The sequence below is a fragment of the Corapipo altera genome, unplaced genomic scaffold (assembly GCF_003945725.1).
Source record: "Corapipo altera isolate COAL_440 unplaced genomic scaffold, ASM394572v1 61411, whole genome shotgun sequence".
Classification (NCBI taxonomy): domain Eukaryota; kingdom Metazoa; phylum Chordata; class Aves; order Passeriformes; family Pipridae; genus Corapipo; species Corapipo altera.
The window spans coordinates 15,249,151-15,270,883 of record NW_020884875.1 but is presented as its reverse complement, the minus strand read 5'-3'; the positions used below and the strand labels follow the sequence as shown (position 1 = coordinate 15,270,883).

Genomic DNA, 21,733 nt, shown 5'->3' with positions numbered 1-21,733 from the left:
TTTGTTGAAGCAACATGTCAGTGTCTGAGGAGCTGACCTGTAGTATTCATGAGAAATTTCCTTTAAACTTATGAATGCCCACACCTGTATCAGAGATGAAGTAAATAAGCGTTCATTTTCACCTTAATGAGTAGTTCTTTGGCTCCCTTGTTCCTGTGCATGCTGCCTGGAGGCTGGTCTGCCAAAGGAGATTTGCAAGCCTTGTTCTGCCTGTCCCAGAGGGCAACTCAGCCACCCAGACACCATCTTTTAAAAGCTTGTAAATTAAATGCTAATCAGCTCAATTCATTCTGAGAAATTTGTGTGATGCCTCAACTAAAACTGGCATAATGGACCTGAATTCAGGTATTTAACTCCACTGTATCGTTACTGTCATTGAAGGCAAAATAATGTGTTATCCCCTCTCTCATTTTGCTATATTTCACTCCTGTGTCAGATTTTCCTTCTTGCATTTCATTCACTATTTGATTTTGCTAGGTTTTCTTTCCCTCTATGTGCCAGACAGTTTAAACTTGACCCTTTTTACTCCTCACTTGACTCTCTGTGGGCTCATTCTAAACTTATCCCCCATTTTTTCATCCCTCTTTGATAAGGATTTGTTTATGCTTATTGATGACCTGAGCTAATATGGAAGGGGAAATAAGCCAAACCTCCACAAAAAGAAAAGAAAAATTGTGGCATCTGTCAAGCAAGATACTTAAAGCACAGACAAAGTTTGCATAATGTTAGCAAGGTACAACCTAGCTAGTTTCTGGACCTTCGAGAGGTTATAATTACTAACATTATGCTTTGGTATTTGAAATATTTCCTGGTGGTAATAATAATAAAAAATAAGAACAACAAACCTCTTAATGCAGAATTAAGGTTACGTGTGGATTTAATTAAATGTGAAAATTGGTTTAGTGTCAAAAAGGTATTTACAAAAATCTGAATTCATCAAAAATAACCATAAAAATTTCAAGGTGTTAAAGGCACAGTAGACTAATACTTCCAGCCCTAGGGATCTGTTCTGTTGAAAAGAATGAAATCCTTTGCTGTCACACCCCATTAGTCATGGCTTCCTTTAATATATTGTGCCTGACTGCTTTTAATCCTCCTTTTAACCTCCCCCTACATACCAGGTGACAATATTGTGGCGTCTTAAGTTACTGGCTCTCCAAGACTGTACCTGCAAATGTGTCTTTGATGTTACATAGTCTTAAAGAGCAGGATGAAGTATGTTCATAACAGTGGAATCAGCTACTTACTGTGCTAATGTTTTAATTGAGTCTTCGTCCCAGATTTTTTAGATCTGTCCTTTGACCCTTTCCTTGGCTCTCTAAAATGGAGCCAGATTATGCCATGGAATATAGGTAAATTTCCATCTCTGAATTATTTTAAGAAACATTTGTTGATATGTATCTATGATTTACCAAATAAGGCAAAATACCTTTTCTGCAAATCCTGTAATGCAGCCGCTGTTTCCCTTCTCCTCCCGACTCCCAGCCTCCAACCATACATTAAATACATTTAACTGTGCATCTCTCCAGGTATTGGCATGAAATTCTGTCGAACAAGAAGATCACAGCACAAATATACTTAATGAAAACATTTTAGTCGATAGTACAATAAACTTTCTTTTACTCTTCAGAGGAAAACAGAGCCATGAGTGAGTAAAGACAGCCATGTCTGCTTTAATCGTCTTTGTCCAATTTGCAAAATTCTTCATAAAGATGAGGGCAAACATGTACACAAATATTATGCAAATACCTGGGAACATGCTGAAAATGGTTTTTTATACATTTTAGGTATAATCTCTATGCATCATAATATTCAGTCTGTACTTTTAAAATATTTCGGTGGGGTAAAAAGCAGTGCTTATTATCTTAATTTAAAAAGGAAAAATTGCTGGTTCTGCCAGTATTTCATCTTCCCATGAGGAAGATGGATGGAGCTCCTTCTAATCAGGGAAGTCACTGACAGAAAACTGGATACTACCCAAAATGAGAGCTTAAAGTGATGCTGAGAAGAATGCTAATGTACAACATGTCCCTGGACTACAATTACTTCTGAAACCTGTTCTCTTCCTAATCTTGTCCTCATTTAAACTTTGAAAGGACAACAAACTTACAAGATTTTTTTGTAAGTTGACTAAACAAGTAAGCTTATTTTCAGTTGGTTACACTCTTTGTTTTCAGTAAACAGCAAATGTCTTTCATCTGTGAACTGATGATACTGTACACAAAAATAAGAATCCGTAGCTCTTTTAGTTTGTAAGCCTTTTTACTGAAGTCAGTGAAAATGAAATTATAAAATATATCAACAAAATCTGGAGCCCGCACTTCTAGATATCACAGAATCACAGGATGGGTCAGGTTGAAAGGGACCAAAGTGGATAATCTGGTCCAACCTCCCTTCTTTAGCAGGGTCATCCTAGACCACATTGTGCAGGTTTCTGTCCAGATGGTTCTGGAATATTTTGAGGGAGGGAGACTCCACAACCTCTCTGGGCAATCTATTGTAGTGCTCAGTCACCCACGCAGTAAATAAGCTCTTCCTCACATTCAGGTGGAACTTCCTGTGCACCACTTTCTGCTCACTGCCTTTTGTCCTATTGCCTGGCACTACTAAGAAGAGCCTGACTACATCCTCTTGACACCTTCTCTTGAGATATTTATAGGCATTGTTGATGTCCCCTCTCAGTTGTCTCTTCTCAAGGCTGAACAGACCAAGCTCTCTCAGCCTTTTTTGTAAGAGAGATCCAGTGACTTGAAATCAGTACAGAAAGTGAATACCACCATTATGCTCTTCTTGAAGATCCGTTTTTGTGTGAGCTAGCACTTAGCCTTCTATAAGAACATTCTCTTTTCTGTACAGGTATACCATGAAAATAATTTGCTATTTCTCTAGCAGTCATGCTGAAGAAGTTCGTATTTGTAAATCTAAAGAAAATATTTAGTTCACTTTCAAGTATTGCAGTGCAAGTCCCACAGTGAATAGAATGGAATGGGTTCTCCGCTGGCTTTGTGTAGATCTTATCATGAATATCTGAAATGTCTAATGCATTTTTTAAAGGTTTTTTCTTTTAAAAAAGTGCATTTTCAAACAGGTGAGAGATAATACAGAAAGGACAAAAGATTGCTCAGTTTTAGTACAACTGTTTGGTGAGGACAAGGTCAGTTCAGTAATATTGACCTATGATCTGAACAATGCAATGTCTATACTTTTAGACAGAGTTTAAATTTTATCCATAATTATAATAGTGAACAACTGTTGTCATGTCTAATAGTTCTTTAAGACAGAGCATCCTGCAAAAAAAAACAAACATGAAGACTTAAAGATTGTTTCCATTTAATTAAAGTGTAATAGATAAGGATACAACCAGTTAGGTGCATCTTTATAAAAAAAAAAAAGGAAAAGATAATTTCAGCAGTTCAGGTGAACAATACCAGCTAAAGGGATTGCAAAAGTCTTAGTCTGGACCTTGTATTGAAGGATAGTTTATACCAAATAATTTCCTCCTTCAGCTGATCAGCCTTTGATTCTTTAGCAGTTTTAATAGTGACCAGACCGTATCTTTGATCTTATTGTTTAAATTAGTTATGAATAACCATGTAATATGTCTTATCCATAACTAATTTGAACAACAAGATTTGAGACAAGTTTTGAGATGTTGAATGATTACCTGACGATTCCATCTGAAAGCTCTCTGTCCTGGAAACCTGCATTATCTTAGCTCATTCAAATGGGTCTTTAGGAAACCATGCAGGGATTCATCTGTCCAAATGGCTTAACGCCTCAGCAGATGCATAACATCATCAGTAATACTCCTAGGTCAGTACTTAGTCTTACTCTAACACAGCAATTGTGTCTATTTTTCTGGGATAAAATCTTTGTACTGTCTCTGCCAGAAAGCAAATATCATGGATGCATAACTTCGGAAAAGTCAGTCCATAGAATGTTTCTGAAAGTTGTCTAGATTTGATGGAGGTTTTTTAATTGTAATTTATGTGGTACATCTACCAAATCACTGAGGAATGAAGGGGATTGTGAGACCTCAGGAGATAAGGGATATGTGCACAGACTTTGAGATTTATTTCTGCCTAATAATCTTCCTTTTTGATACAGATTGGTCAATTGTAAAATGATGGCTGAACAAGTCACTTCTGGGGAGTTGTTATAACCTTATCCCAATGAAGACAGATTCCAATATTTGAAGAAATCCTTCTAATATTTGTTCCTGTGATATCTGGCTGGAAAGAGGTTTTTTCAGGTGTTGCTGTTGGGGAATAAAGGACAGAAGGCAACCAGGATTTCTCTAATCCTAGTGGTATTTGTGCATGATTTCTTCCACATTGCATATATTGCTCTTTCAAAAACAAATCATCTAGCAATGGCAGGAGGTTTTCAGAATACTTTTCCTGATTACAATGAGAAAAACACTGATAGACTGTACTGCTGAAATGAAGCAGGCAGTATGACACCTCAGCCATATCCACTCCCACTTCTGATTAGGAGATGCTAGTTGTAGAGCAGAGCAGTCCACACTAGGTGTGGAGCATGTTGAAAATAATGGGATAAGGATATAGACCATCTGGCCAAAACCATTCCTGTCATTGCCTTGCAGAGTGGCCTGTGCTGACTTTGACAAGGGTTCCCACCTGAACTGAGAGGGCTTTACAAGAAGCCACCTTGCTAGTAAAGATCCTACAGGCATTGCTCTTCTCCCACTGTGCAATCCCTATATTATCAAAAAGGAGATATGAAATCTCCACCTTTAGAGGCAGATTTCAATAACTGATTTCTTCTGAAGCCTAGTAATTTTATATTTCTTTTCTAACAGTTCACTTATTCTCTCATAAAGCCCTGTTTTGTATAATGTTGACGTAGTTTGACTCCCAAAAAGCCCCCAATTTTCAAGCCTCCCATAATTTTTCTCCAGAGTGAGAGAAGTTTTCAGACATGCACAACTACCAGCATGGGGGAATTATATCAAAATTGATTACTACCACAATAAATACTATAATACATATATATACAACAATCCTAACTATCTCTCCTATGGTAAAACAATGTATTTATGTCGATCATCCCTCCTTTCCCCCCAGTAGAAGTCCAGAAGGAAAGAAGGAGAAGTCTTTTTCACTTTCAGGGCAGCACATTCTCTCCTCTTCAAGGCAGCAGTTCCAATTCATCATAGCTGGAAAATATTTCTCTCTCTTCATTAGAATGCAGGGGTCTCTCTCTCACCCCTACTTTGCCCTTTGGTTCCAACCGAAGGTCTCACCCATGGACTGTGGGCAGGGACAAGCTCACCTCACCACGGTTTTATCACAGAGTGCAGGCACTCCATGAAAGTCCCTTTCTCTGGGGGGATCAAGTTCCCCAGGTCAGAACGCTTTAGGGGCTTTCAGTTCAGTTCTTACCCTGAAAACGTTCTAGCAGATCTCTTCTGCTCTGTTTTGACTGTAAACATGGCAGTGGGGGGGGGGACACACACACACTTCCCCCGCATTCCTCGGTCTGTCCCTCCTGCTCGCAGGATGCCTCCAGGCTCTCATCTCTCTCTCTCTAGCTGCTGCTGCATTTCGGGACTCCCTTCAAGTTTGGAAGTCCACCCCTCCTTCCCAAGGAGGTCAAAGAATTCTGGGGATTTAATTTAGTCTTACCCCAAAACTGTCTCTGCTGAGCTCTTTTCCCCCCTCCCTCACTGCGAGGGGGAAAAAGATGTAATGCAGGGGTCTTCCCGATTCTTTCAGAGTTCCCCTCAATCACCAGCCTCAGAGGGGGCTCCACTCAGCTGCTGTGCTGCTCCTGGCCCCCCAGCAAGGACCAGGGGGCAAAGGCCCCCGGCCCTACTCTCTAACATGTGACCTTTTAGGGCATGGCTGCCTCTCCTTCCAGCTGCGTAATCCAGTCTTCTTTTCCGATTTGTGTAATATGCTAATTTTGCAGAGGTGTATTGCAGCTTTGGCTCTGCATCAGAAACTCACTTGGGATTAACCATTTCCAGCCCCTGGGGGGTGCTGGACAAGTCAAACTATGACAACTTTATATGGAATCGTAGAATCACAAAGTGTTTTGGGTTGGAAGAGACCTTAAAGAACATCTAGACCTCATCTAGAACATCTAGGCTCCTCAAAGCCCCTACCAGCCTGGCCTTGAACACTGCCAGGGTTGGAGCATCCACAACTTCTCTGGGCAGTCTGTTTTAGTGCCTCTACCACCCTCACAGTAAAGAATTTATTCCTAACAGCTAATTTAAACCTATACTCTTTCAGTTTGAAATGAGTCCCCCTTGTCCTATCACTACAGTTCCTGATGAAGAGTCCCTCTCTGGCTTCCCTGAAGGCTGCTATGAGGCTTCCATGCAACCTTCTCTTTTCCAGGGTGAACAGCTCCAACTGTCTCTGCCTGTCTTGATAGTGGAGGTGAACTTCGTGATCCTCCTCTGGACTTGATCCAACAGTTCCATGTCCTTCTACTGTTGGGGGCACCAGAACTGTATGCAGTACTCCAGGCAGGGTCTCACAAGGGCAGAGAGGGAGAATCCCCTCCTTTTGAAGGAGCAAAAGGCCATGCTCCTTTTGATGTAGCCCAGGATTTCTGGCTTTCTGGGCTGTGAGCACACATTGCTGACTCATGCTGAGTTTTTCATCAACCATCACCAACTCCTCCTCGGGGTTGCTCTCAATCACTTCTCTGCCTAGCCTGTAGGTGTGATATATAAACCTGTCCATCTTACAATGAAAAAAAGAAACTGGAAAAACCATAAGTCCTTAAAGACGTGATATTGCTCTGTTGAACAGTATTCTCTGGAACTCAGACATACAAGTGTTTTCATTACAGGTTACCATGGAATTTTCTATAAAGTTTTGAGAGATTGTCTGCCTTTCTGTTTTGTGGACTATGTCAGCAAATATATTATTCCCCTGGCAAAATAATACAGAGATTTTGCTTCTTACATACATCTACTGCACACATCTTGATTGCTCATTGTTTACATTGCTTTACAGTTCTACAATAGAGACTTTTTATTGTGACTACATGTTGATTTTACCACACAGTTGATGAAGCTATCTGTTTAAAGAGTTTGGAAAAAACAAAATTTTACACCAGCCTTTAGATTTAGTGAACAACATGAATAGAAAACAATGTCTGGGGATTTTTTTTTTAGCTAGTATCATTGGTTTATGTAGTTTCACAATGTATTTCCAGTTTTTCCTTTCATTTACTTTCTTTCATAGTATTTGAACTAGACTTTTTTTGTGACACGATGCTTATTATGTTTCTTACAGGAAAGAATTTTTTTTTTTCTAACTCAGTATTTAATTGATGAGGAAAGAGGGAGCCAAGGCGGGTTAGCGCATTACATCATTGGTGTTTCAGCAGGTTATTCAGGCGTTTAAGCTAGTTACCAGTAACATTGTCTATTATGTGACTGTATTAATCTGGAGAAACTGCTCTGTTTGAGAGCATCTGCCTCATGGTGAGCAAATAGCCTACAGTATGAACTCAGTTGCTTCTGCCTCTTCCAGTTTTTCCTTGCTCTTACTCAAACACATAGTTCACTATTTAAACTGCAAGAGGGAGAGAATGGGTTGAAAGAGAAGCAAATCTTATTTTCTTGCTTTGAGAGCAGTTGAAAATAAGGATATTTTCCTTCATTTGTTCTCTATGGAGTCCACTTGAGAGATGTCATTAATACAAAAAGAAGTGGATTCAGGGGCTAAGGGTCAGTGAGCAGTGCCTATGGCAACTAAGAAAATATTCTGCAGAAAAAAATGCAGTAAAGGGTAAGTGTTTTAATCCCCAACTTTAATCCTTTCCTGTTTTCAGAATGAAATATAAATCAGCCACCATGGCGTTCATCAATTTTTTGTGAAAGGGATGTTGGCAAAAAGGGATTAGGAATGGGCAGTAGTGTTTAAGGAATTTAATCATACAATTTGTTGGAAAACTTTTGAGACTAGGAATGACCAGTTCTTTTGAGTGTGGCCTGTGAGAAACAGGAAAACAGACCATGAAAACAATGGAGGACTGGATGTAGCTGACACCCCCTGTCCCCTGGCAGCTGCTGCAATGGCAGTGATGTGCACTGTGATGGGATGCACAAGGCAGGCCCCTCAAGCTCCATCGTGGGGGATATGCTTTACCATCACCACATTTAGAACTCTTCGCCAGGGAGAAGGAAACATCAAAAACCTGCAATGGTTTTCATGGTGCTCTGACAGCTGTGGCAGTTGTTACAGCAAGGAGATTGTTAGTGCATTTTACTTACTGGTAAAAAACATTTGCTGTTTCATACCCCAATTCCTCTCTGCACTTGCTTTCTGTCTTGGGCTCATACTCCTGTGAGCTTTGGCAGGGTGATGTGTTGAAACGTGCACCAGAAGGCATACATGCTGTCACCCTGCTTACATGTACACATATGGCAAAAAAAAAAAAAAGTCTGAATTGTCTCAAAATTCTGTAAACAGCTGTCAGTGCATGATCATAGCATTTCATATTCTTCAGGTCCTTTTCTAATATTAAACAATATCCTTTTCTCTGTTTCTGTGTCTTCACTTCCCTACCATGAACATGGGTTGAGAGAGCAAGAATCTTTCTTTCTTTAGAAGCCTGGTTGAGAAAGTCACTTGGGAGGCGGTCCTGAAGTGAAAAGGGCTCCAGGAAGGCTGGACATTCTTCAGGAAGGAAATCCTAAAGCCACAGGAGCACACCATCCCCATGTGATGAATGAGGAGAGAGTGGAGAAGAAGACCATCCTGGCTGAACAAAGAGCTTTGTCTGGAACTTGGGAAATAAATGGGAGTTTCTGGCCTTTGGAAGTAGGGATAGACAACGCAGGAAGACTACAAGGATATTGTGAGGTTATGCAGCGTGAAAATTAGAAGGGCCAAAGCCCAACTAGAACTTAATCTGACCACTGCCATAAAAGATAATGAAAGATGTTTTTATAAAGACATTAGTAACAAATGGAGGGCTAAGGAGACTCTCCAATCTTTATTGAATGCCAGGGAGAAACACAGTGACAAAAGGTAAGGAAAAGGCTGAGGTGCTTAATGCTGCCTTTGCCTCAGTCTTTCACTGTCAGACCAGTTGTTCTGTGAGAGCCCAGCACCCTGAGCAGGAAGACAGGGATGGGGAGCAGAATGAAGCCTCCACAATCCAGGGGGAAATGGTCACTGACATGCTGCACCACTTAGAGACTCACAAGTCTATAGGAACAGATGAGATCTCCCTGGGGATACTGAGGCAGCTGACAAAAGAGTCCAGCAAGCAACTTTACATCATTTACTGGCAGTCCTGGCTAACCAGGGAGGTCCCAGTTGAATAGAAATTGGCAAATGTGACTCCCATGTGTAAGAAAGGCTGGAAGGAGGATCCAGGGAACTATAGGACTATCAGCCTGAGCTTGGGTGCTGGGGAAGATCAGGGAGCAGGTCATCCTGAATGCTATCATATAGCATGTACAGGACGAACAGGGAATCAGGCCCAGCCACTAGGGTTTAGTGAAAGGCCTGCTTGACCAACTTGATCTCCTTCTATGACAGGGTGACCTGGTTACTGGATGAAGGAAAAGCTGTGGATGATGTCTGCCTGGACTTTAGTAAACCCCTTGACACTGTTTCCCACAGCACTCTCCTGGAGAAATTGGCTACTCATGGCTCAGATGGGCACATTGTTCCCTGGGTAAAAAACTGGCTGTATGGCCAGGCCCAGAGAGTGGCAGTGAATGGAACACCCAGTAGTGTTCCCCAGGGCTCACTATGGCCAGCTCTACTTAGTATCTTTATCAATTGTCTGGACAAGGGGCTTGAGTGCATCCTCAGTTTACAGATGACACCAAGTTAGTGGGAGTGTTGGTTGGCTGAAGGGTAAGAATACTCTGCAGAGGGATCTGTGCAGGCTGGATTGATGGGCCAAGGCCAGTGGTGTGAGGTTCAACAAGGTCAAGTGCTGAGTGGCTAGAAAGCTGCCCGATGTAAAAGGACCTGGGGGCGCTGGTTCACAGCAGCTGAACATGATTCAGCAGTGTGCTCAGGTGGCCAAGAAGGCCAGTGACATGCTGGCCTGGATAAGCAATAGTGTGGCCAACAGGGCCAGGGCAGTAATTGTGACTCTGTACTCGGCACTGCTGAGGTTGTACTTCAAATCCTGTGTCCAGTTCTGGGCCACTCACTCCAGGAGAGTGTCCAGAGAAGGGCAACGTACCTGGTGAAGGGTCTGGAAAGTAAGTCCTGTGAGGAACATCTGAATTAGCTGGGATTGTTTAGCCTGGAGAAAAGGAGGATGAAAAGGAGGCCTCCTACCTGAAAGCCAGTTATAGCTACGTGGAGGTTGGTCTGTTCTCCCAAGTGAAAAGTGACAGGATGACAGGAAATGGCCTCAAGTTTCACCATGGCAAGTTGAGGTTCGATATTAGGACAAATCTCTTTGCTGAAAGGGTGGTCAGGCATTGAAACAGGCTGCCCAGGGAAGTGGTTGAGTAACAAGGGATTTAAAAGACCCGCATATGTGCTTAGGGTCATGGTGTAGTGTTGGACTTGGCAGTACTGGGTTTACACTGGGACTTGATGATCTTACTGGTGTTTTCCAATCTAAATGATTCTATGATTCTATAACTCCGTGATTCTCATTACCATGTCACACTTCAGTCTGGGCTTTAAATGTCCATTATGCTACTCAAGCATCATCAGTGTGTGAGCAAGCAAGATTGCAGCTCTGTACAGGATGCCTAAGAGGTTGCAGTTAACCACCCTAATAGCAGCACAGATACCCTTCCCAAGTCTTTAATACTGTCCTCATTGAGTATTCCTGTTCCAAGCTGGGATCTTCTCTCCATGTGTTGTTGCTATGCAGATTTCACACTGCTGGAGACAGGTGTTGGCAGCTGCATTGGTAGATACTGATTGTGGAGTCCTCAGTCTCACTCCTGAAGCAATGATGTACTGGCCCATATGATGAGGGCCTTCATCTGCCCATTTGTTTCCTCCCTGTGCTGCAGAGCTCTGCCCCATCTGCTGGCACAACTGTTTGTGAGACTGCTCTGTAAGCTGAATTATGGCTTTAACAACAACAAAAAAAAATCCAGCCTGACACAGAAATGCCCCACAATAAATAGAAGGCAGTAGAAACTGAAAGTTAGTAGTGCCAGCCTAGCCAACACTTCGCATCATCATCCTGCCATTGAAGCACACTAAGCACAGAACTCAAAGACAGTGAATGAAAACGTACAGGGATGACCTGAGGAATCTTTGCAAGGGTAAAAATCCTATGCCTGAAGGCTAATAATTTTGATCTCTTATTAGGGGAGCTGTAGTGTTTTTCCACTTTTAATCTTAGGCTCTAATCAAGGTATTTTGAATGGAGGAGTATTTTCACGTATGAGCTGGTACATGCATGAAATAAAATTTCAGTGTGATAGACACAAAATCAAATATTTAAAGTCAAGGCCAGTATTATACAAAGGATGCTGCAGAATTTAAAAAAAAATAAATGTGAAATCTGAAAATCGTTGTTTCTGTAACAATTGCTGATATTATCGACAAGTTTACTTAGCAATTTTTTTGTAATCCATGACAGGGAGAAAACTACATTTGTGCTAAATGAAGCTCCAGTTGGATAAGTACATGTTTATTTTACACATTTTTCTGCTCAAGAAGTGAAAATTTGCCAAACAGATGTATTTTCAGAAAGTGAAAGCAAGTTATTCAGTACAAGTCGTTTCTTTGTCAGGCTGCATTTACCTGGGAAAACTGATGTTTAGCAGTATCATATACTAGCTATATCCCCAGATCAGTCTGTCACAAAAGAGTGATTTTTTTCCTGGTTTTTGAATGGCACAACTCAGCTATTAGGTTGCTGTTCACACCAAAACCAGCTACAAGCCTCTTCGGAACTGCGAAAAAAAATAATTATGAAATAGAAAGGATCCTAGGTGTAATGCAGATAATATTTCTGTTAAGATAGTTGAGTATTTTCAGATTTGATACAATCTGATATGGGACAGGAAGAGAGGTGGTGTGTGGGGTGGTGTGTGTGCGTGTGTGTGTGTGTGATCATGCAAACATCTGTATGGATGCTTTCTAGTTCTGTAGAGCAAAATTATAATCAAGTAGAGCAAAATTATAATCAATTTTCAACAAAACTATGACCAAACTAACTTTTTTTATCTCAGAAAAGGACAACTTACAATACATCTCACTCAAACTATACTTTCCTTCTTTAAAGTAAGATTCTCAGTTTGATTTTTTTATTCAAGGTTTCCTTTAAGATCTGTCCCACCTGGAATTTTTCCTGTTAAAGTAATGTTCTTGGTGTCCTGTATCATTTTAGTGATGATATAACCCAAAAAAGTACTCAAATTAGAATAATACCAATCAAAAGAAAACTACCGGTTCTATATATAATAAAAGTAGAATTAATTTTAGTGTTATCAATCTTAATGTAACAGTGTTTTCCTTTTGTAGTATTGCTTCAAAATCAAAATTTCTTCTTGTCTTGAAATTTGCCAAAGTTAGCTGATTGTCTAGCTTCCAGATCCTTTTGATTTTTAATGCAAGATGCTGAAAAACACTTTTGGTGTGTTATCCTGATCTGTGCTGAGACTTGAAGATAGAAGCCATTTTTGTATTGAACTCAAATGTTGTTAATAAAACTTTATGAGGAGCAAAATAACTATTCTTGCGTAGAACGTAACAGCCCTACTGTTCATGTAGGGTAGTCTAATTTGATTTTTATTGTGTTTTCCTGGCCAAACATTTAATTGAGACAGAATGTAAAAGCAGAGAAAAATAGCACACACATGTCTGAAAGCTGTGGTAGACACTTAACATTTCTGTCTAGAAATCCTGCACAGATGACTCCCTGAAAACAATAGTTATCAAGGAATCTCTTCTGTCTGCATTGGTTCTTTGCCCCAAAATGTCTGTAGTTTCCAGAGGCAAGAATTGGGACACTTTTTATTAACTCTGTTTAATTGTCTGCTGTCAAAAAGGTTTGAAAACCGAAGACTGTATAATCTTACTTCCTTCTAATTACTTCTGCTTATTTTGTTTAATCTTGGGTAATTATTTATTCATATGTAAAACTTAAAGGAGTAGAATTTCCATCCATTGTTCTGAAAGGTGATAAACATTAGTTGGTTGTCAAAGAAATAAAACAGTTGTAAACCATGGCTGACAGTGATTTGTTTTGTTTATTAGAAAAAACTGCCACATTGTGATAGTGGAAATGTCTCTTTTTATTTCCAGCATAGAAATACAAATCTTCACAAGTTTACCGTAAAACTGAGCTATTAAAATTGAAAATCTGTTACTTAGAACCCATATTTCATACAGGGAAGTTTTAAGTTAGCTGAGCAGTTGATTGTTAATGTGCACTTTGGTCAGCCATAAATTTAGGCTACATTACAGCACACAAAAAATGTCTGCACTCAGCATGGCAAAATTGTCACTTATTGATTTCACCATTCAGCAAGGTAACTCTCTAACCTCACAGTTCTTAAAAACGGATTGCCAGGTTTTCAGTCCCAGCATGCTTGTAGCTGGTGCTTGGCTCAGTGATCGTGAGGGAAGCAAGGTGATCATGGAGCTATGAGATATTGCAGCTGCAATGGCAGGAGATTTGTGCTGGGATGTGATGTATGCAGAAGTCAGAGCATCATCGGTCTTTTGCAGTTGGATGATAAGTCTACAGTCTAGTTTGGAAAAAAAATGCATTGGTGTTAAAGCAAGAAACAGACTGCATCAGTTAGATCTGGTCAATTATTATTTCTCCTTCATAACTTTTTTAACTGAAGATAAAATTCTGTGATTGCAGTGAATGGGTTTTGCTTATTTGTAAAATCATCTATCTCTTCATTGTCTATTCAGTGTTTTCTTCACATTACACTGATTTCCCTGCATTTGTCAAAATGCAAAACATTGGCTTCAGTTAAAACGCTTTTGTGAAATATGAAAAAATATTTGACTGAGAGTGGTTTTTTACCCTGAATGTCTTTACAGGAAAAATAAATGCCTTGATCAGATCTATTTGAACCAGAGTCTGTGTTTTGCCATCTGTTTTGTTCCAAAAAGGCCACAGCTTATGACACCCCTGTTAATAGTACAGAGGAAAAATCCGGAAGAACATTGGGCAGAGGATGAGCTTTAAATGGCAGAGGAAACAGGACGCAGCAACCAAAGCATGGTTACTGTCTCTATCAAGACAAAACAGGGAAATGGAGGTGGGAAATGGAGGTGGGAAATGGAGTTTTCCAGAAGTTGTGCCTAGTTTGGGAAGCAGCTGTAATTTAATGGTTGGTTCTGCTAAAGGAAGCTTACCCGTTTCTGGTCCTGCCCTACTAAGCAGTAGAGAATGGCTCTTCTCTTGCTTTCTGCTTTTTCCAGTGGTATGACAGTAATTACTCTTAAAGAGCTACTCATATGCATACTCTACAGTAGGGAACAGTAAAGTTATTCCCAGCATCTCTTACCTGGATAGGGCTTATAGAACGTCCGTGGTAGTATTTTTAGTGGCAATTTGAATTAGCAGTTGCACAAGTCAATGTAATACCCACCTCTTGCTCAGGAGATTTCATCGTATGTAAGTTAAATACGTATCTTGTCATTCTAAAGTTACATATTATATATATATAGAATCATCGAATCATAGAATGAACTGAGATGGAAAAGACCTGCGAGATCATCAAGACTAACCCTTGATCCAGCCTCCATGGTTATTAGTGCACTAAGTGCCACATCCAGTCTTATCTTAAAAATGTCCAAGGACAGTGAATCCACCACCTCCCTGGGCAGCCCATTCCAAGGTCTGATTACTATCTCTGTAAAACATTTCTTCCTAAAATCCAACCTAAACTTCCCCTGGCAGAGCTTTAGGCCGTACCCTCTTGTCCTGCTGCTGGTTGCCTGGGAAAAGAGACTGACCTCCACCTGGCTACAACCTCCTTTCAGGGAGTTGTAGAGAGTGATGAGGTCTCCCCTGAGCCTCCTCTTCTCCAGGCTAAACAACCCCAGCTCCCTCAGCCTCTCCTCATAGGACTTCTGCTTGAGTCCCTTCACCAACCTGGTTGCTCTTCTCTGGACCTGCTCCAGCAGCTCAATATCCTTCCTGAACTGAGAGGCCCAGAACTGGACACAGTACTCAAGGTGTGGCCTCACCAGCGCTGAGTACAGGGCAAGAATCACTTCCCTGGTCCTGCTGGCCACACTGTTCCTGATCCAGGCCAGGATGCCATTGGCCTTCTTGGCCACTTGGGCACACTGCTGGCTCATGTTCAGCTTCTTGGCAATCCAAACTCCCAGGTCCCTTTCTGCCTGGCTGCTCTCCAGCCACTCTGTGCCCAGCCTGTAGGGCTGCAGGGGGTTGTTGTGGCCAAAGAGCAAGACCCAGCACCTGGCCTTGTTGAACCTCATCCCTTTGGAATCAGATCATCTCTCCAGCTTGTCCAGGTCCCTCTGCAGAACCCTCCTGCCTTCCAGCAGCTCTAACACATAGAGCCACCCCTCCACCTCTCCCACCATGTTTCTGTGATGGCAACTACATTGTAGCTTTTCTGCTGCACTATGGCTTACAGCTCCTCTTGTTTGTTACCCATGCTGCATGCATCGGTGTACATGCACTTCAGCTGTGCTGCTCATTTCACTTCTAACTCTGGCTTTCCACCCTCAGGCTCATCTCTGGAGAGCCTGGTTTCAACCGCTTCCCCCTTCAAACCTAGTTTAGAGCCCTCCTGGTCAGCCCCGACAGCTTACAGGCTAGAGTCCTTCTGCCCTTGCAAGATAGATGAAGCCCATCTGTCTCTGGCAGATATGGTGCCATAGAAAATAGCATAACCTTAGATATTGTAATACATACACTTATATTCTTTGTGCATATGTTAAATTATAAAATACATATTTCTAGCCCTTATGGTTGTAATTATCAATCAACAATAGCCGATACATGAAATAAGAACTGTCTTCAGAAATCAGGTCACAGCTGTCTCATAGTGTTTCTTTCTTTGTTTTTGTTTTTCTGTTGATAATCCTGGCATTTCTTTGTCTTTATAAGCATTCCCTATTGGTCAAGCCAGAAAATTTGTCAAGCCAGAAAATCTATCAGGTTCTCGTGATAGATTTGTTCTAAATATCAAAGGATTTGTGAATGCAAAACAAAACTCCCGAACAGTGTAAAATAGAAAAATTAGTAAAATAGGTGTTTGCCTATTTTATTGTACAAGAATTACTTAATTCTTGTAGCTAATATTTAAATAGTTAGCTCTCCCTGTTTTGTGCACTGTTTTATCCATATGAGTGTGCTATCTGATACAGAAAATCGATCCGTTTTTTGCAAAAAAAGTGCACAAATAAACAACTTTATACAGGCAACCTCTGTGAATTTGTATTCTATGCGATTTCTATAGAAGTCAAATTTTTTCATCATTATTTTCATATTAAATTCTGTGGACATTTAAGGTCACATAATGTTTATTAATAATGTAACTGATAAGAATTTGAATTAGGAGGTATTTGACATTTAATTTCACAACCATTTAATTTTATGAAAAAGCCATGTTACTAGTGAGAGCAGCAAACCCAGCATAATTAGTGTGTGATACCAGACAATGATACATGCTGCACCGGAAGAACCATTCCTACTTATAGCAGTTTGTAAATACGGATAATAAAGAAAAAGCTTTTTTTCAGGGTATTTCTCCTTTTCTCCCTCTTCCTCGCCCTGCTCTCCTCAATACAGTTCTAGAATACAGATATACCTCACAAAGGTAGTGTACCTTGGGGCTTAATAATGACTCACTAAATTTTTAGGAGAAGGAATAATCTACAACATGCATAGTCTGTGCATTAGTATCACAGGCTGTGTAATATCTCTTACCTACAGTTACCTTGTATCAGGTGCTTATGATGGGTAAGACCAACTCTCTGCTCTGTTGCAACAGTTTTATACTAGTGCATATTATCAAAAGTAATTTCAATGTTTATCAGCATCTTGTGGCACAGTAATGGGTCTTTTTACAGTTGTATTCAGAATAATCCCATGTCTTAATCTGTCCCATCCCTGGAAGTGTTCAAGGCCAGGTTGGATGGGACTCCAAGAAACCTGGTCTAGTGGAAGGTGTCCCTGCCTGTGGCAGAGAGGGTGGAATGAGATGATCTTTAAGGTGCCTTCCAACTCAAACCATTCTGTGATTAATTTCTGAGTATAGGATGGACAGAAATTTCTCTTTCTTGTTCCTCTTGCCCACCCTAGGAGTTTTTTAGAGGTTCTAGGTTATGTTCTAGTTACTGTTACCTGCTCATCTCTCATGGCAACAACACAATTGCATCTGTGACATTAGCTTCTTGGGACTCTGATACACAAGTGCAGCAAATCTTACTGCACCAGGTCAGGTTTCTGTCTGTCATGCTGCATGAACTTTCTCTGCACCAGCATGGGGGACAGGACAGGATATTTATGGGCATCTCAGCCACTGCAGTGTCCAACATGCATATAAGCTCACACCCTCCTTTATTGATGCTTTTAAGTGAATACACCAGTCTGTGACCCATGATGGCTGTAATGAACAGGCAAATTTTTGTTATATAAAACAGTAACATCAGGAATGAAGCTGGGACCTGCATCAGTGCCAGCAGCCTGGAGCAGCATCCATCTGCCATAAACCTCAACATGCAGTTTGGCATTACAGCTAAGACAGCCTTGAGTTAGGGTGCTGCAGCAGGCTTCCTCCCTTTTCTTATTTTAGTTTGGTGAATTTTTATTTTTTTTACTGTATTTTATTGTAGCCTTGGAGTGAGACTGTTCATCCAGTTTCATCCAAAGGAAAATTCTTCTTATGAACTTGTTTATTAATTGTTTTCAGAGTGAATTTTCTGCTGGATCAGCCAGATAAACAGACTTGCTGTTGATGGAACAGGTACCAGGCAAGTGGCCATGCATGCAGCTGGGATTAGTGGCAGTGACACAGCACTCGTGGTCAGATCAGTTCAGCTGTAACGTAAAACAAATATAGTCCTAGTCAGTTTAACAATGGTGTCTCAGACAACTTTGGTCCATATAAAGTGGTCCGTCCCACTTTCATCCTGACTGTCTTGAATATTAGCCCTCCTGGCTGCTCATTCCCAGTCCTTCGTTTCCAGTGCCATGAGCACCTTTGCTTTTCTGGTCCTGCAGTAAGCCAGGGCATTAAATGAGCATGTAAATATTTTTTATAGCCCTTGTCCTGAGTACAGTTTTGTTAAGCATCTGGAAGTATTTTCTTCCTCAGATTCAAAAAATGCCTGCTATAATAAGGGATGATGTTAATCAGGATTTAAAAGAGAAGATTTCTGATTGTGGTTCTTTCTCTAATCTCTCAACATTTCTTCATTATGATTTTTCACTGTCTTGAGGATTTTTATGATTATTTCCTGGTTTTTGCCTATGTTATAATTTCTGGGTTTTTTATCTCTTATGTTTCAGTTGCAGTCAAGCTCAGAGCTTGGCCAGGACATCCTGAATGACTGCCTTGCGATCCAGACCCTCCAGCCAGCCCTATCACCGCATGATGCTGCAGATAATTCCATGGGATACTCCACAGGGCCTGTTCATAATATTTACCCAGGTATAGAAAAAGACATATGAAAAGCTGCTATATAATTGCTCCCTTAAGATTAAGGATGATTTTGCAGAGTAGGATGTACTCTGAAATCCATATCTGTCTCATAAGAAGAATAGAATCTGCAAAGTAATATAAAAATATAGATTTTGAACATATTTTTATATGATTTTTGGAGGGAGGCAGGCCAAATCATATCCATGAAAAGACCTACTGCAACGCAGAGCGATATTTGACTTCTGCTACCAATTTACTGCTCTCTTTCTTGTAGACATCAAGAACATGTTAAGCTTCATTTAAAATTACAATATTTTCCCTCTTCCTTATTCATAGATCACATATCAGTTTTCCAATTGATTTACATTAATGAACTTAAATGCTGTGTTATGAGCTTACATATTAATGACTATAAATATGCCAATAAACACATTTATACTATAAATGTAGTCCTATTTTATTGTTTCAGTTAAATATCTGAGATTTCCATATTAAAATAACTAACTTTGTCACACCTGCCTGAATGTACAATTGTTGTTCACATTTCAACTAAATATGAAACAGTTGGTAAACTATGAGTAATAAAAAACTCAAAGCTCAAGACAGCATGGACAGGGTGTTAACATTTTAATGGAGTATTTTAGTAGTCGTGAAGACATCTGTTTTTAACTTGCAGACAGAATGCATTACATCTTATATCAGTCCAACTTGAAAGTGAGAACCAGATGCAGGAAGTGAATGAATTGGCTGCATTAATGTTATGTGCAATGATGAAAATTCCATTATATGAAGTGGCCACTTCAATAAATAGCTTTATTTTATTGAGAGGCTTGTAAAGCTATCCATTCTATTTTATGTTTTTGTCAAGGCTGTTGTGAGTTACACACTGGCTGGTGATGATGCAGGTTTATATGACAAAAATTAGGAAATTTAAAGCTGTGACTGTATTCTAATTTATTAAATAGTTGGCATTACTTGTACATTGTTAACTTTTAAATGCCTTATTCAGAGTATGAGGTGAGTGTGGCATCTGTTACTTGAAAGCGTAAAGAAATTTCAGATTTTAGAGATGCAATTTTGGCCAGGAAATTTCTGGGAATATGTTGTTGGTTGTAGTTATAGTTATGTTGTATGTTGAGAGGGGGTTGGGTAGTGAGGAATGTTGAGATTTAAGAAAATTGTTTAATGGCATTGCCCAGGGTAATGTGCAAAACTGAGAGATAATAAAGACTCAGCTTTTCCTTTTCCTTTCAAGTCCCTAGACAGAATAGAAGGTGGGATGGGACATTGTGTCACATGAGCCGAGACCAGATTTTCGGAAACTGAGGACATTCTCACAGGAGATTTCCACAGCAACCTGTTGAGCACTCATTTCTTTTACCAGTCTAGCTTCCAGACTCTGATTGAATGTCAAACTCCAGCAGCTTGGTCAATCCAAATCTAAGCTTGAACAAACTGCTGCTCGTTACAAGCTGAATTAAGCTGCTGCCTCCAGCCAGCCCTTAGCTGGCAGTTGTCTGCAGTCGTGATGTCCCACAGGCAGCTTCTGAGACTGTGACATTACATTTTGTAGTCTCATTCCTGCCTTGTCTTATGTACTTGATGTTTACAGCACTACTAACTATGGACATTGTTTGATATAATAATTTATTTTACTCCTTTCTTACTTGGCACTGCTTCCTATTGTGTGGCAATTTTTATAGTATTAATCAACTTATTCTTATCAGCATGAATTTCTGTGTAAGTAGTAATCTGCTTTCCCTTACTTGTGTTCACAGCTATCTATAACTTGGAAATTTCTTGTAGTTTTATTCACTTGTGTTGTTTCACATCAGTTAACTGAGGGTAGGTATAATGTCAGGTATAGGTGAATACATGTCACTCCATTTTGACAACCATCCAATCCATTGAAATGAGTTGTTTCATTAACTACTCATCAGGGCTGCTACATAATAATATACTCTGTGAATAAATGAGATAATTCCACCAGGCAGGGAATTATTTAATTGAAATGGCAACATGAAAATTATTCATGACCCAAGGAGAGGAAAGTAAAATATAGAAAAGCTTAAGTGTGCTGCCTTACAGAAGCTACCCTTCAAAATTCTCTGAAAACAATTTTTTTTTGTGTATAACAAAATATAACAAAAAACTTTGAGACTTCTGAAAAATAAGATATGTAAATTTTACTGGATACTGTTTGAGACAGCATATTATCTGAAATGTGTCTCTGCTACTTTTCAAGTGGAAACAGGAACAGATTTCCATTCTTCCAGTGATGTCAAATCAAACTTTTCTGACTTGAAGGGGACTTTGTTTATCATTGATGCACATTTAAGGCAAAGGTATGAGGTTTCTTTTCCTTTCTGAAGAAGTCTACAGAATAAATGTTTGAAAGCAAACTATTAGAAATATGTAAGAAATGTCAAAAGTAGACATTTGGAAGCAAGTCCCTTTTTACTTACATAGTACAGTGCCTGCAGTGACAACTGTACAGTTTCAGTAATCTTGAAGTACAAAATCTACAAACACAGCTACATTTAAATGAAATGCAACAATTACTTAGTTACAATTACTTACAATTACTAAGTTACTTAGAGTTAACTCTCCATAAATATTTTTTCTTATCTTGTAGTCTTAAAAGATATCTGAACTTACTAAGGTATAATCTTACTAATACAGTGATATAGCATGACAGATCCTTTGCTTAAAACTAACACAAGATTGTATTTAAAGATCTAAAGCAAGCATATAGACTCTTGTAAGGCTAAATAAAGTGATAGCATCTGGGTTTTAATTTTCAGAAATACATAGGCTTCTGGGCTTATTCAGTTCACAGAATGAAGATGTGAGCAATTAATTCATAATAAGAACAGATGGATGATAGTTTTTTCTACTGTGTAATCGTATGAACTTACTGTTTATAGAGCAATCTAAAATCCGTAAAGCTGAAACAATCATAAGTACAAAAAAATACTTTTACTGTGCTGTTTGTTTAAAACTTGACCATTTCATATTTAAGCATAAACCAGAATGTGTAATTCATATATGAATAGTTACTGAATGTCATACTCAGCTCTGCTCAAGACCAAGCAAATTATATTACTTAAGTTTGGCAAGTGCATGACTTTCTTTGCAAGTTGGAATTTAAAAGTT

At 39.7% G+C, this 21,733-nt stretch overlaps 1 protein-coding gene across 6 annotated transcripts in view; it reads left to right on the top strand.

Annotated features, from left to right (window-relative positions):
* GLIS3 (GLIS family zinc finger 3) overlaps nucleotides 1–21,733 on the top strand; it is a 181,186-nt gene that overhangs the window by 114,743 nt on the left and 44,710 nt on the right. For all 6 annotated transcript variants that reach the window (XR_003526237.1, XM_027634714.1, XM_027634710.1 and 3 more), the window contains exon 6: nucleotides 18,445–18,586. Coding sequence is in view for 5 of the 6 variants with exons in the window: in XM_027634714.1 (XP_027490515.1) it covers nucleotides 18,445–18,586 (142 nt within the window). In the remaining variant the exon portion in view is untranslated. The remainder of the gene's footprint in view (nucleotides 1–18,444; nucleotides 18,587–21,733) is intronic.